Source organism: Polypterus senegalus, chromosome 10, assembly GCF_016835505.1.
Source record: "Polypterus senegalus isolate Bchr_013 chromosome 10, ASM1683550v1, whole genome shotgun sequence".
Classification (NCBI taxonomy): Eukaryota; Metazoa; Chordata; class Cladistia; order Polypteriformes; family Polypteridae; genus Polypterus; species Polypterus senegalus.
Window position 1 is genome coordinate 128819031 of NC_053163.1, and position 15000 is coordinate 128834030.

At 36.8% G+C, this 15000-nt stretch overlaps 1 protein-coding gene across 1 annotated transcript in view; it reads right to left on the reverse strand.

The window, feature by feature from the left end:
- Positions 1-15000, reverse strand: part of pik3r2 (phosphoinositide-3-kinase, regulatory subunit 2 (beta)) — an 87271-nt gene that overhangs the window by 58211 nt on the left and 14060 nt on the right. The window contains exon 2 of the mRNA XM_039766600.1: positions 10265-10945. Coding sequence (XP_039622534.1) covers positions 10265-10604 — 340 coding nt within the window. The 5' untranslated portion in view covers positions 10605-10945. The remainder of the gene's footprint in view (positions 1-10264; positions 10946-15000) is intronic.

A 15000-nucleotide genomic window follows, 5' to 3' on the forward strand; every position in this document is an offset into this window, starting at 1 on the left:
TTGCTAGTAAACTTTAAAAAAAAAAAAAAAAAAGTTCAGATACAGGACTGGGGAATGTGTGGGGATTGTGTGTGTCTGGGTGTCTAATTTATATGTGTATAGAGTTGTAATATAGGTTAAGTACAAGTGAATATATTTGCGCCGTTTATAAATAAGAGATTCTTTCCATTTGTTTACCTTGCTTTCTTTCTTTCCTGCTTTCTTGCATTCTTTCGTTTTCGGCAGCATCTCTATGAAGTTGTGGATTTGCCTGCGAGTATAATAAAGGAACTGTCGCCGAGCCGGTGAGAGCGCTTCTTTAGGTGTAAATTAAGTAAACGTGTCCGCGGCGCACATCAGGATTGGTCACTGGATTCACTGCAGACTTCCCAGACCGTGTGATTATAAACTTTTAAAAGAAAGTTCAGATAAAGGACTGGGGATTGTGTGTGTCTGGGTGTCTAATTTAAATGTGGATATAGTTGTAATATAGGTTAAGTACATGTGAATATATTTGTGCTGTTTATAAATAAGATATTCTTTCAGTTTCTTTACCTTGCTTTCTTTCTTTCCTGCTTTCTTGCATTGTTTCGTTTTCGGCAGCGTCTCTATGAAGTTGTGGATTTGCCTGCAAGTATTTAGTGACAGTGTGTCTATTAACTTGTGGATTTTTCTGCGAGTATTTAGCAACAGCGTAATGAAGTTGTTTTCATCTAGCTGCATCAGAAAATGTACCACGACGTCTGACACGCCTCCTTTATACTGTTTCCTCACAGCTTGGAGTGCTGCTGACAGATGGCCTTATATAGGCAGGCAGTCAATTGTGTTGGAGGCCTAGGGATGGAGGACGCAATATAGCCAGGCAGCCAACTACGTGGGAGGTGTGGTGATGGTGGACGCAACTCCGCCTCACACGACAACTGACCTGCAGGCTATGGCTGTATATATGTATGTAAGTAGGATTCAGTTATGACCATTACACGTAGAATTTCAGCTTAACCTGCTTAACATTTGTAAGTAACCTGTAAGGAATGAGCCTGCCAAATTTCAGCCTTCTACCTACACAGGAAGTTGGAGAATTAGTGATCAGTGAGTCAGTCCATCAGTCAGTGAGGGCTTTGCCTTCTATTAGTATAGATACCGGTATCTACATATAGAAGCAAAGATCTGTAATACGGTTTGCGTATTTGTAGCTAGAGATCCACAAAGGGAGAAAATTAGTCACATATCTTAAAATAGTTTATTTCTCCAAAAGATGGTTTATGCATATACATACACACGAGATATATATTTATTTTGCATGTGGTACAAAATCATTATTCAAAGTAATATTTTATTTTTATTTAAATATATTTAAATGTTCATAAAAAAGGAAATGTATTTGAAAGGCCAGCAATATATGGGACACCCTTTTCTGTTAATTTTATCATGTTTCTGCTTTATTGCTTTTAATTTGAATATTAAAATAAAATGAGGAAAAAAACTATAAACTAATAATTCTGATAATCACCTCACTAATTCCTATTTACTTTCTGATTTTTTACAACTGTAAAAGAATATTTAATATATACCAGCATATTATATATTTACATTTTTTTCTGTTCTACACTTGTTTTGAATTATATTAAAAACTTTACTTTTTTCCTCATAGTTCTTTCTGCTAGGCATAACTGGATAATGAGCTTAAAAAAACGGATGGATGTCAGTCATTTTTCAGCTGCATTATTCTAACAATTTACATCTCAGAAACATTAAAGACAGACCTCCACCTGAGCCAATAAGCACAGCTGATTCCACAAAAAGAATGCTTCTATAAAAGAACTAATTAAAATTGAACTGTAGGCATTTGGCTTTAACCATTTGTATCTAATTTTGAAAACTGTTTTTTATAGCATATGGAAATCCTTACATTTAACAAGATCACCTGTTTAGAACCAACCCAAGGAATTGAAGGAACTTGCAGTCTAAAACCTGGGCATACACACATCCAAATACCAACAGCAGCAATGGCTCTACATTGCAAATTGTTCCCATTCAGTACAGCCACAAGGCAATACAGTATTATGGAAGAAACCAACTATAAAATCTATGAAATTATACTCAATTCATGTAAAGCTGATTTGGGGCTCCTGTGATAAAAATGACAACCCTACCTTTCTTGCACTACAGTGGCAGAAGGTCAAAACTACAAATCTGTATGAAAGATGAACATTTGCATTTTAAAGTAAATAAATTTGTTAGACTCCCTTCTTAAATAGAAGTATAACACACCCTCCTTCTGCAGTTTTTAGGCACTGCCCTTAAATGTGAAGGTTTAACAGTTAAAACTCCTCAAGAGGCTCTCAAATCTGTGGCTACACCACAAGCAGTGATCCTGGCAGGAGAACGAGGCCCAGAAGTGACTAGTTATTAATCTGTATTCAGTTTAAGTGCTGTGTCAGCACATTCCTTCTGCTGTGCCAAGACATGGAAGCTGCAGCCTGGGCTTGCATTTACAGCCCTATCTCTGGCCGTTTCATATGCACGTACTCTCAATCTTAAGTCTTTTAAGCATTTTAAAGCCGTTTTGTCCAAAACTCATTTCACATTGAATTACACCACTGATTCTCCCATAACCATTAAAACCTGTTTAATTACAGTATACTAATACCTGGTGACAGTACTGAATTGTTAACCTAGGATAATGATGTATGCATAAGTCAAATTGCATGAAAGCTTTACAATTATGTAGTGTCAGATGGTGATATTTATTCCAATTTTTTATTCTCCTGGGATGTTAAAAAAAATAAAAAAAAATAAAAAAGTTTAAAATTTAACATCACTACAACACTGTGACCTGACATTTGCACGATAGACATATGCGCGCCGACAAAAATGCGCCGTCAAAATCGCAAAAGTTTCATTAAATATGAATTACTAGTTTAAAGCTTATATAATAATGTTTATTTTATAAGTCAATATTATGAGACGCAGCATGCCATCAGCATGGCACGCAGATAGTCCTTAAGTTCACACCCTGCATATGTAGGAAGAACTAGAGCAAGACGTCTTGATAATTGAGCGTATTTAGACTTGCTGGCTGCCTGACTGCTGGTAAATCCGCTCTTTCAAATGATGCGTTATGCCAACCCTCGACTGAGTTATTTGTTCGTGGCATGCCATCAGCAGTTATAACAGTTATAACCTAGCACATAATGTGTACATAATGCGCACGTACGCGTCCCACTCTCTTGGCCTCTCTCGCGATTTTGTCGGCACGCATGTGTCGAAAACCAGTTAGCGGGTTTGTCGGTGCTCATTTGCCGGTCGCGGTTTTGTCGGGGCGCATATGTCTATCGTGCTTTTGTCGGTGAACACCCAAACATCTTGGATTAAAACACATTATTCTAGTATGTGTTGGGCATTTTTGCTCCTAGTCACCAGATTTACATGTTCACTAAGTATGTTATATTTATTAGGACTCAATATTTATTTTATACAATGCATAGCTCATGTTATATTTTCCCAATATGACTTATAAGTCACATATTAACAATATTACAAACCAAGTGATCCCTTTTAACCAAATCATATATTCAGTAAGCTAAACTCATTGCCTTAGTTGTCATTTAATAATTTAGAGTACAGTACAGACAACATTAGTTAAATTAATACAATGAACATTTCCATTTCTATAAATAACTAAAATTAAGGATAGATATATTGTAATTGAGGGGCAGTGTTATTTCTGCTGCCACATCTCTGGTCCATCCTGTGCAGAGCTTGCATTTTCTCCTTGTGTTTGATTACCTATGGGTGCTCCAGCTTCCTCCCACAATCCAACAAAGTGAAGGTTAAGTTGATTGACAATGCTAATTTGGCCCTAGTGTGTGTTGGTGTATGAGTGTGTAGGAGTGTTTACACTGCAATGAACTGGTGTCGTATCAAAGGATGGTTCCTGCCTTGTATCCCTGTGCTTGCTGGGATAGGCTCTATCTCCCCTAGGCCCTGCACAGGATTAAGCAGGCTTCAGGAAAGGTGATATGAATATTATAACTAATGTTGCTATGAAGCTTTTCTATTTGGAAAGCATTTAAGTGTGTAATGCAAAGTATATTTACAACATTCACCTGAATCCTGCATAATTATTACTCAAACTTCCTCAACTTTGCACTCACCACTGGACCATTATGAAATTATTCATCGAAAGAACTGTAATTCAGTGATAATAATACATTTATGTTTTAAATGCTAACAGGTCATTTTTCTTGTGGGGATTATCTAGCTTGACATCACAAAGCGAAGTCAACTAAAATTATTCAATCTGGAAATATACTAATATCTCTTAAAGAGAATTAGTGTTCTGCTGCTTTAAATTGAGTTTCGGGACAGTGCTAATGTTCTTTGACTCTGTATACATGAAGCTCCACTTTCCTTTTATCTGGTAAATTTTTAATGCTATTTAGATTCTTCAGCAAACCTTTAACTGCCTCTAGGGTATTTGCTAATTAAACCTCTACATTTTATGCTGCTTTCTCAGAGAATATGCCAGGACTGTAATGCATTAATAAGATAGTTTGCACATCCCAAGTTGGACATGTGAAAAATAATCATTAAAAATGAAATAGAAAAAAAAAAATCAATCAAACCAGCAAGGCAAATGAGACAAAAAGAAAATTTGATGAAGACATGCGTGCCTGAAAAGTACAAAGATTCCATAAAATTATTTAGGTTAACTATACATAATCAGCCAGACTATTTCCATAGTTTCCTGGAGAAATGAACCAACACCTTTCAAAATTTCAATAAAATGTAATATAAATGTTTAAGTAAGAACACAGAATGTGAAGGGAAAAGGCCAATTTCCTAAAGCATGTACAGTTTCATCAGAATTAAGTGCATAAGCCCTATTCCCTCCAGAACAAATGACTAGAAAGCAAATGCTGAACACCCCAAAAGGCCAACAGTCACACAAGCAGCCTGGAATTTGCTGTTTCAGCAAATCGTCGCTTTTCCAGAGGCACACAAAAAGCGCCTTTTCTGCAGACTGGATACTTGCCAGGTCTCCTTCATGATTCAGATTTATGGATTCCTTACGAATGCAAGGAAAGAAAGCTGTAGCCAAAACCATAGGGAGGGTTCAGAAAAGTTGCCAGATGATAAAGGGAGCCCAATAGTGTCCAGACAGCTGGGGATAAACTTAACTCCCATCCCCCACCCCCTCAGAGTTTAACACTTTCATGTCTACAGAGAAAGGCAAGGGGAGACAACAGTCACTCCATAAATTTAAGACAGGAGGGCACCAGGTCATCACTCTCAACTTTTACTTGAAAACATGTCTGACCCAAGTGTCACTGTGAAATGAATCAACGTTCCTACCTACAAACTACTCAGTGATGCTCTACTTTAACAAATTATCAATTATATAAGATTTTTGCCATTATAAGATTAGCAAAAAAAAAAAAAAAACCTTTAACAAAATGAATGCATTTGCAATTTATCTGCCTCCTAGAAATTTCTCACAGGAAGCTCAATATTGTACTATACAAGCTTTCAAAGTCTTGAGGCAAAACCTGAAATTAATTTAGAAGACAATTTAAACCAACAAAAAATTAATTATGGATTGGTTCAATTGACTGAAATGTAATGCTGTTAGGAAACTTTCATTTTGACAAAAGAAAAAGGTTTGTGAGCTAAGAATTGTGAAGAACTATAAGTAACATAAATACATAAATATATATTTTTATATGTTATGCTACAATTAATTTTAATGTCACCAAATACCTGATATTTACATGTTAGATAATATTTCAATCTAGCACGCATATACAGCAGGTTTAAACAATTTAAAAAAATAATAATTGGTTAAGTACATCATAATAACAGAGCATGCATTAGCAGGTTATGTGGATAATATTCATTAGTGAAAAGTGCATCTCTCACTAATGAAACACTGGATCTAACAGCACAGGTTTATTATTTAACTACAATATTCTCCTCAACATCTCTGTACTCATCAAGACAATATTTAATTTTGATAGGTCATACTGCAGATTTTCTCTCACAATCAATGTGTATTTTTATATATACACGTGTGTGTGTGTGTGTGTGTGTATTTTTTATATATATATATATATATATATATATATATATATATATATATATATATATATATATATATATATATATATATATATATATATATATATATATATATATATATATACATACACACACTACTCAAAAAAATTAAAGGAACACTTTGAAAACACATCAGATCTCAATGGGAAAAAGAAATCCTCCTGGATAGCTATACTGATACAGACTGGGTAATGTGTTAGGAACGAAAGGATGCCACATCGTTTGATGGAAATGAAAATGATCAACCTACAGAGCCCTGAATTCAAAGACGCCCAAAAATCAGAGTGAAAAATTATGTGGCAGGCTAGTCCATTTTGCCAAAATTTAATTGCAGCAACACAAAATTGTACGGAGCACTTTGTATGGCCCCTGTGTTCTTGTATACATGCCTGACAACATCGGTGCATGCTTCTAATGAGATGACAGATGGTGTTGTGAGGGATCTCCTCCCAGATATGGACCAGGGCATCACTGAGCTCCTGGACAGTCTGAGGTGCAACCTGGTGGCATTGGATGGACCAAAACATAATGTCCCAGAGGTGTTCTATTGGATTTAGGTCAGGAAAGTGTAGTGGCCAGTCAATGGTATCAATTCCTTCATCCTCCAGGAACTGCCTGCATACTCTCACCACATGAGGCCAGGAATTGTCGTGCACCAGGAGCCACTGTACCAGCATAGGGTCTGACAATGGGTCCAAGGATTTCATCCTGATACCTAATGGCAGCCAAGGTGCCTTTGTCAAGCCTGTAGCGGTCTGTGTGACCCTCCATGGATATGCCTCCCCAGACAACCATTAACCCACCACCAAACTGCTCATGCTGAATGATGTTACAGGCAGCATAATGTTCTCCAAGGCTTCTCCAGACCCTTTCACTTCTGTCACGTGCTCAGGGTGAACCTGCTCTCATCTGTAAAAAGCACAGGGCACCAGTGGTGCATCTGCCAATTCTGGTATTCTATGGCGAATGCCAATCGAGCTGCATGCTGCTGGGCAGTGAGCTCAGGGCCCATTAGAGGACATGGGGCCCTTGGGTCACCCTCATGAAGTCTTTCTGGTTGTTTGGTCAGAGACATTCACACCAGTGGCCTGCTGGAGGTCATTTTGTAGGGCTCTGGCAGTGCTCATCCTGTTCCTCCTTGCCCAAAGGAGCAGATACTGGTCCTGCTGATGGGTTATGGACCTTCTATGGCCCTCTCCAGCTCTCCTAGAGTAACTGCTTGTCTCCTGGAATCTCCTCCATGTCCTTGAGACTGTGCAGGGAGACACAGCAAACCTTCTGGCAATGACACGTATTGATGTGCCATCCTGGAGAAGTTGGACTACCTGTGCAACCTCTGTAGGGTACAGGTATCGCCTCATGCTACCAGTAGTGACACTGACTGTAGCCAAATGCAAAACTAGTGAAGAAACAGTCAGAAAAGATGAGGAGGGAAAAATGTCAGTGGTCTTCACCTGTTAAACCATTCCTGTTTTGGGGGTCATCTCATTGTTGCCCCTCTAGTGCATCTGTTGTTAATTTCATTAACACCACAGCAGCTGAAACTGATTAACAACCCCCTCTGCTACTTAACTGACCAGATTAATATCCCATAAGTTTCATTGACTTGATGCTATACTCTGATTAAAAGTGTTCCTTTAATTCTTTTGAGCAGTATATATATATATATATATATATATATATATATATATATATATACACATATACACACACACACACACACACTTTATATTTTTTTACTATGCAACTCCACTGCTTTCTGAGGCTTGTCAGCTGCTCCTTTTCACTTACATCTCTATGCACTTGTTACAAAATTACATTGTGACACATGCTAACATGGTGTTTCTTTTGGCTGGATTACTGGGGATTTGAATTTCTGGTTGCCTGTCCATTCAGTTATTGCATGTATCTCTATCATGTCATGGCCTCCACCTAATACCAAGAACTAGTCCCATTAGTGAAAAGGAGGGATTTCCATTTTAGCAGGCTTTTAGATCTCTGAAACAAGTCTGATAAAACCAAAGAGGTCAAATAAGGTTCCTACACTGAGATTTGCATACATGAGATGGCTCAGAATTATGACTGCTCATCTGGTAAAAACAAATAAAATAAAATACAACAAAAGACAAACAAGAGCTCAAATAACAATGCACAGTATAAAGTGGATTTGTTTGAGTAAAAGTATTACATGACGACTTTAACATTTATCCTGTGACCATTTTTAAGTGTTAATAGACTGCTGCCTTTCTTATATTTCTGCTGCAGGCAAAACTTAATTGTACCATCTATGTCAGTGTTTCTCCACTACGCGGTTTCAACCCAAAAAAGGGTCGCAAGTTGCTATTGTTTATAATGGTAGTGGGTCAAGATGGGTCACCGCTCTGATAGCTGCGTTCGATCACGATCTATTCACCAAGGGGGATCACGCTTGATTTACAGAGGGGGTAGAAACTTAAATGGGAAAAAGTGGGTCATAGCACCAGAAAGGTTGAGAAGCACTCGTGTAGGTAACACTGGCCGAGTTCAATTCTACCACTGTAGATCAGATACTCAAGTAGTTTCACATGGTTTAATAATTTCTCAGTTGTATAACTAATATTCTTTTTAAGTGATAAGCCTATGTGAGGCATCTACAGGTTGCAAAAAGTTCTGAATAACTGTCTGAGTCATGAACTGAAAAGAAAAACATTAGCACACTATACAGTACCTTTCTTTCTTTTCTCTACACTGACATTTTTGCTTTTGGCTACAATGGTCTGAAACTCACTGTTCAGAAGGCTCATTCAGTTTTCGTGTTCCAATCCAGATTAAAATCTTGAAACTGATATGTCTGGATTTCTATTGGTTGTACCTACACTTCCAACAATCCCCGCTATTCACAGAATAATATCACTACAACACAGTATAATACAGACTTATGGTCTGAGTTTCAAGAGTGATACACCATCACTAATTCCACCTATGTCTTAACACTCTTGCAATGTTCACTTCTTTGCAGTTTTATACTGTAGAAGTGAGTGTTTTGAATGGCTATTTTTAATGCTTGCTGCTTAAAATTTGTTTGGAATAGTTCAAATTTCTCAGGTAACTGTCAGTGTCCACTTTTATGTATATGTAGTGCTAATTGTATTTCTTAGTTTGTATATTTGATACAGTATTATAAACCTGCCACAACATAAAGTGTTGTATAATAATGCATGTTCAAAATGGTGCAATGTAAAGTTGATTGATGAATGGACAATGTACAGTGTGTACTGTCAAGCACAAATGAAGCAGACTGGGAAAAAGACAATAGTTTCCTTCCCCATCACATTCAATTCCTAGTTCTGCCCCACAATCTTAAATATTCAGAGTTTTGGAAAATTTGTCAAATCACATTTAAGAGTTGTATCAGCCGTAAGTGACAAAACCATCCTTCAGGTAGTCACCTATTGTCAGATAAGTTCGGTAAACGGTTGGATGCATCTTTGCCTTTGCAAATTAACCCTTGCATCACAGTAGTTCAGAGAGTAATAATGATGTCTACTTCCATGAAGAATGTCAAACTGTAGAAATGTTCAGTCTTGCTCCCTTTTCCAAAAACTTTTTTATTAATGAATGTAACAAGTAAGCTAGACAAATAGAATCACACTATAATTTGTTCATGAAATGTTGCTCCATTGTTGCATACTTCAAAAGCTGTTAAAAGACTTTAAGGATTATGCTTTTTAATTTTCTAGTGCTACTACCTCTTAATTGGGAAATGCAGGGAAAGCATGGGCCATCTGCATATAAAGACCTTTAAATATTAAACAGCCACATACATTATGGAAGCAGGAGAAAAAGGAGGAACTATTGGAAAATAAATAAATAAATAGCAGGGAAATAGGCTGGGTTTTATATTTTAGGTATTTAAGAAATTCAACAGCTATTAATAAATAATTATACAAACAGCCTGTCATTACTTTATATAGTACTTTTCCATTGTCAACACCACTCCCCAAGTAGTCCACAAGTGCATATATATATATATATTAAAACTTTTTTTTTATATAAAGGACATGCAACTGACTGTTTTGCTCAAGAGTCACAAAGCAAACATACAAACTTGTAGAGAGGCCTGCAAACACATGACAACACTACTTCCTTCTATGAATCCCAAAAAGCAAATTTTCTTATGTCTTACCCAATGTCTCATGAGAACTTTCTGGCCGGGGTGGTCCTGCTCCAGGGGCAGCGGGTAAAGGTCTCTGGAAACGTTGCCGGATGGGTGACAGCGACATTACCACTGGTCCCAAGTACTTGACATATGTTCCTGGGAAATCTCCCTTTTGCCTGGTGCGCTCATTGATCCCAAAAATCCAGCCAATGTGCTCTGGATGTTGCTCATCTCCTTCCTTAAAGCCCTGTGCAAGGAGAGATGACCTATCCACAGTCAAGATGTCACCTGGCTCCAAATTGATGTCCTCCTCTCGTTCTTTCACATACTTGGGCAGAGCCTGATATTGGTAGCCCTCAGCAGCCATGTTTACACCTACCCAAATGTTTTTGAAGATAACCGATTTACAGCACTGATTTGTCCCCCCCCCAAAAAAAAAAATCCAGAGAGAAAGCCGCTCAGCTAAGACTGAAACGCATAACAGCAAACACCTTAATGTGTTACTGTGTGCAAGCTCCTGAGCACTACTGGCCCATATCCAACATCTGCACTTTTCTCAGCTTAAAGCCTCGGTTTAACCAAATGATGGAGCAGAGGGAGACTGCGACCAACATAACAGCGGTAATGGATCAACAGCTGGATCAACTTCAATTTTATAAGGCAACCAGGCAGATCTCCTCCTGAGCCTTCAGGTATGAACTGTTAAACCTGAAAAAGAAAAGAGAAAATAATTTAAATTAAAAAATCTATTAATAGTACAAGGATCAAATCTATATTTAAATCCACCTCTTAGTATTGGAACTTAGGGGGTGATTGTACTCACTAAATAAACATAAAAACTAACCAGAATCTGCACAAACATTTTATACCGCAAGCATTTATGACACTAATAGCTCACCAACAATTTTTGTCTTCTTCTGTATAAAAATAAATTAAAAGAAATAAAAACTTCTATGCATGCAGAACATAACAAAAAGTCTTAGAGAAAACAAAACCTCACATACAGAAATCTGTGACAGAAAAGAATGCAGCGATCAGACTGACAGCAAAAGTCTCAATTTGTGGAAAGGGAGTTGCTTATTTTTTGTGTGGCTATTAAGGCACACTCTGCCAGCCCTCTCCAGTTTCATGTTAAATCATACTTAACAATCAGAAATCTTTGATGAATCAATTTCATTACATCATTAAGCAGTCTTGTGTCAATTATATTTAATCATATTTGCAATTTTAAAAATTATGAGTTATAATATGTCACCCAGACACTCACATTATATACTGTATAAGTTGCACTGCATTATAAACAATTATCTGCTGAAGTATGGTGAAAACTGTGAAGAAGTCAAAATAAATTGAGAATCATAAGCAGTTCAACATAAAACAATTTAGATGTCTTATATCAACACCCATTTAAAATGCCACATTGGCACAGGGGTTAATGCTACTATCTTACACTTCCAGGGACACTCAGGCTCAATTGCTGCCCTTGCCACAGACTCAAAGAGTTTTCTCTCCTCATATTTGTGTGGATTTACACCATGTTAGTTACCTTCCACATTCCAAAGAGATATGTGCTAGAGTAATCATGTTCTCAAAATTAGTCCACAGTGTGTGTGTGTAGGTGTAAGAGAGTAGACTCTTCAATGGACTGCCATCACATCCAGGGTTGATTCTGGACAGGAAAACTTCAGCTCACCACAGCCTTGTACCAGACTCAATGGGTTAAGGGGACGGATAGATGAACAAACATTTTTATTACCACTGAAGGGTTAAAAGTTCTGTAAAAGCCTTACATTCAGCATAAACAAAAAGAAGCAGCAAGAGATCCAAAAGTCACCATCATTTGCATTCAAAAGCAAATACACAGTGTTTTGTCTTAAAATCAGCTCCCTCCCCCTGTTGACCACATGAACTTGAAGTCAAGGAGGAGCGTCTAACAGAAATGAGGGTAACCCAGCCGAAATAAATACAGAGAAAGGCATAGGTTGGTAAGATCATCTCATCTCGAGCAAAGGCAGAGCAAACCTCCTATGAGTCAGCCAGAGTTTAAGAAGATCCAAGCAACCCTCAAACAGCCCAAGCAGAGATCAGCAAAACTAAAGGAATCTTCAAACAAGATGGAAATTTTTAAGGAATACCCTATCAAACCTCAGAAGAATGAGCCAGAGAGCTGGAGCAATAGAGTAAACCCTATAAGATGTTGTAACAGAATTTCATCAATAGTCTAAATATTAATGGTCGGACCACTAATGGTTGAGCATTAGTGACATCAAAACCTACCTGGAAAAGGTAGTTACAAAACCTTGAGAATTATTTAGAGATCACAAATATTTTATAAATCTAGAGATGAACGTTTTTCTACTTTAGAGTCAGTCAAAGACAAAAATAGTCAGAATAAGCCTCACAAGAAACACTCAGAAGAAAGAATTATTAGGGTAGACAAAGTACCAAAAAATCCTTACGATTACTGCAAACAAAAAATAAACCATAACAAGTAGGTACAAATTAAAAATGACAGTCATTGAGAGGAAGATGTTGGTACCGTGTATCTTGTATAAGTCAGGTCCAAATGAATGAAACTGCTTGAAACCTGTACAAATGAAAACAAATCAAACCTAAGGGTGCAAAAAACTTGCAACAGCCCCACACCCCTACCCTGATGGCATTATACTACCATTAAATCCTTTTGCAGCAGCTCTATATTTAGCTTTTCATTACTGCACACATATGGAAACACTGCAAAGACAAGGACAGCGAGCCTTGACATGCTGCTATGATTAAATGTAGTTCTTAGAGGTTATAATCCATGCACCACACGTTCAGTATGAATTACTGCACTGCAAGAGGGCCCAAAGTTAAACCACAGAGATGGGAGCAGGCCATGAGTCATGGAGTTCACTCTAATGAATGGTGATGCAGTGCAGCTCAAACCACAAGAAAGACAGACAGAAAGAAGAAAAAAGAAACATTCAGTTAATCACGGCTACAGTTTAACAGAAACTAGATTTCTTGCTAGCCTACAGGGCGAATAGAAAGAAAAATACACTAGAGCCTTGCTCATCTATGCTAGTCTTTTCTGATGAACACTCCAGAAAAAAAATCAAAATGAACAAAACTGTACTTTGTACTCCACATCAAACTCAACCAATTCTGGGTTCATTTTTTCAATTGAAACTTTATCATGGATTTCTATGGAACTTTCAATTGCAGCAGTGTGCAAAATACTTTTTAACTAGCTGTGATTAGACTTACAAATGTTTTATTTGATTGAAAAAAATACATTTAAAGTAACTTATAATATTTAAATGCAATTTAATTTTAAAGTCAATGTAATTCATGATAATCTGCAAGAGTAATTGGAACTAGTCAAAATTACAGAGATCTATTTAAATCTTAGTTAGGCAAATGTTTTACAGGTATCCATAATTTGAAAAAACATCGACTTCTGAGAAGCTTTCGGTCTGAGAAAAAGTATCTAACTTGCATATTTCATGAAACACATTACAAATATCTTGAATTCATGTTCAAATTGACAATACTAAATTACAAATCTTTGCAATTCTCAGTTTTTCATATTAAATTCAAGTTCTCAGTAGTTATAATAACATTATAGATACTGACTGTATTTATAATTCTGAGCTGGCAAAATATGATTAAAAATGATTAAGAGTGGCCAAGAATGACATCAAATTGTAAAATGGCTTGCCATAAGTAAAAGCCTTCTGTGCAGAAAGAGTGGAGGCACCAGCATCCATATAAACAGTTAATGGTTGTAGCTAACAAGGGAACTGACAAGCGCTAACTGAAAACTTCTCCAATCAGGAATTAACTCAGAACTTAAAACTAACAATGCATACTGTACACTGTATACCCTAAAATTGCATTAAAATATTTTAAAGCAGCTACATGTTGCTTTATTATTTGTATATTTTTGTGCCATGCTTGTGCATAAATAACCAGTCATCCAAAACTTGCCCACAGTATCTCCCGTAAAATTCAGACTTTAAAAATGCAAGCATCCATAGAATTGGAACAGATAGACTTACAAGTGAACCTGTTGTGCTTATAGTTTGTTACACGAGGGAGTTGCTGGCTGCAACATTTTAAGTGTTAAAAGCAGAAGATGATGATTTCGAGTGAGCCACACTGTCAAGAAAAACTAACAGTGTCATATCACGCAGCTTGGCCATCTGCAAAAGTAACTGAATGCATGATATGGTGTCCACTATGTTTGTACTGAACCATCTAATTAGTCTGCCTCTCTAAGGAGAATTTCATGAAGGTTCATTAATAATAATAATAATAATAATGACAATAACAAAAACAATGACATAGGGATTTTCATATTTGTTGAAAGATGGTGACCATGTGACTAATATTTCATTAGTATAACAGAAAATTTTACAGCCACCGAGAAACAGATTACTGTCAATTTAACAACCTGATTAACTACTGTATAGTTCCTTTCAAATAGCTCTGTACTGCATCATAAAATGGCACAGAGATACTAATATCATCAATGGAAGCCTTCAATTCAAATTTAATTAAATACCAGCACACTGATTGGGAAATCTACTTTTCATCTGTGAAGGAAAAAGTGTTTAATCTATCCAAGGTTAAAAGATCATTTATAAATTGAAGGAAACAGTTTGGTCTATGCAGCTTGTTCAGGTAACTAATAAGCTTTCCCAGTATTACTTCTACTAGGCAGATGCCTAGGTGTGTGCTTCAAAGACAAGGCTTCAAATATTCTACTTGTTCTCAAA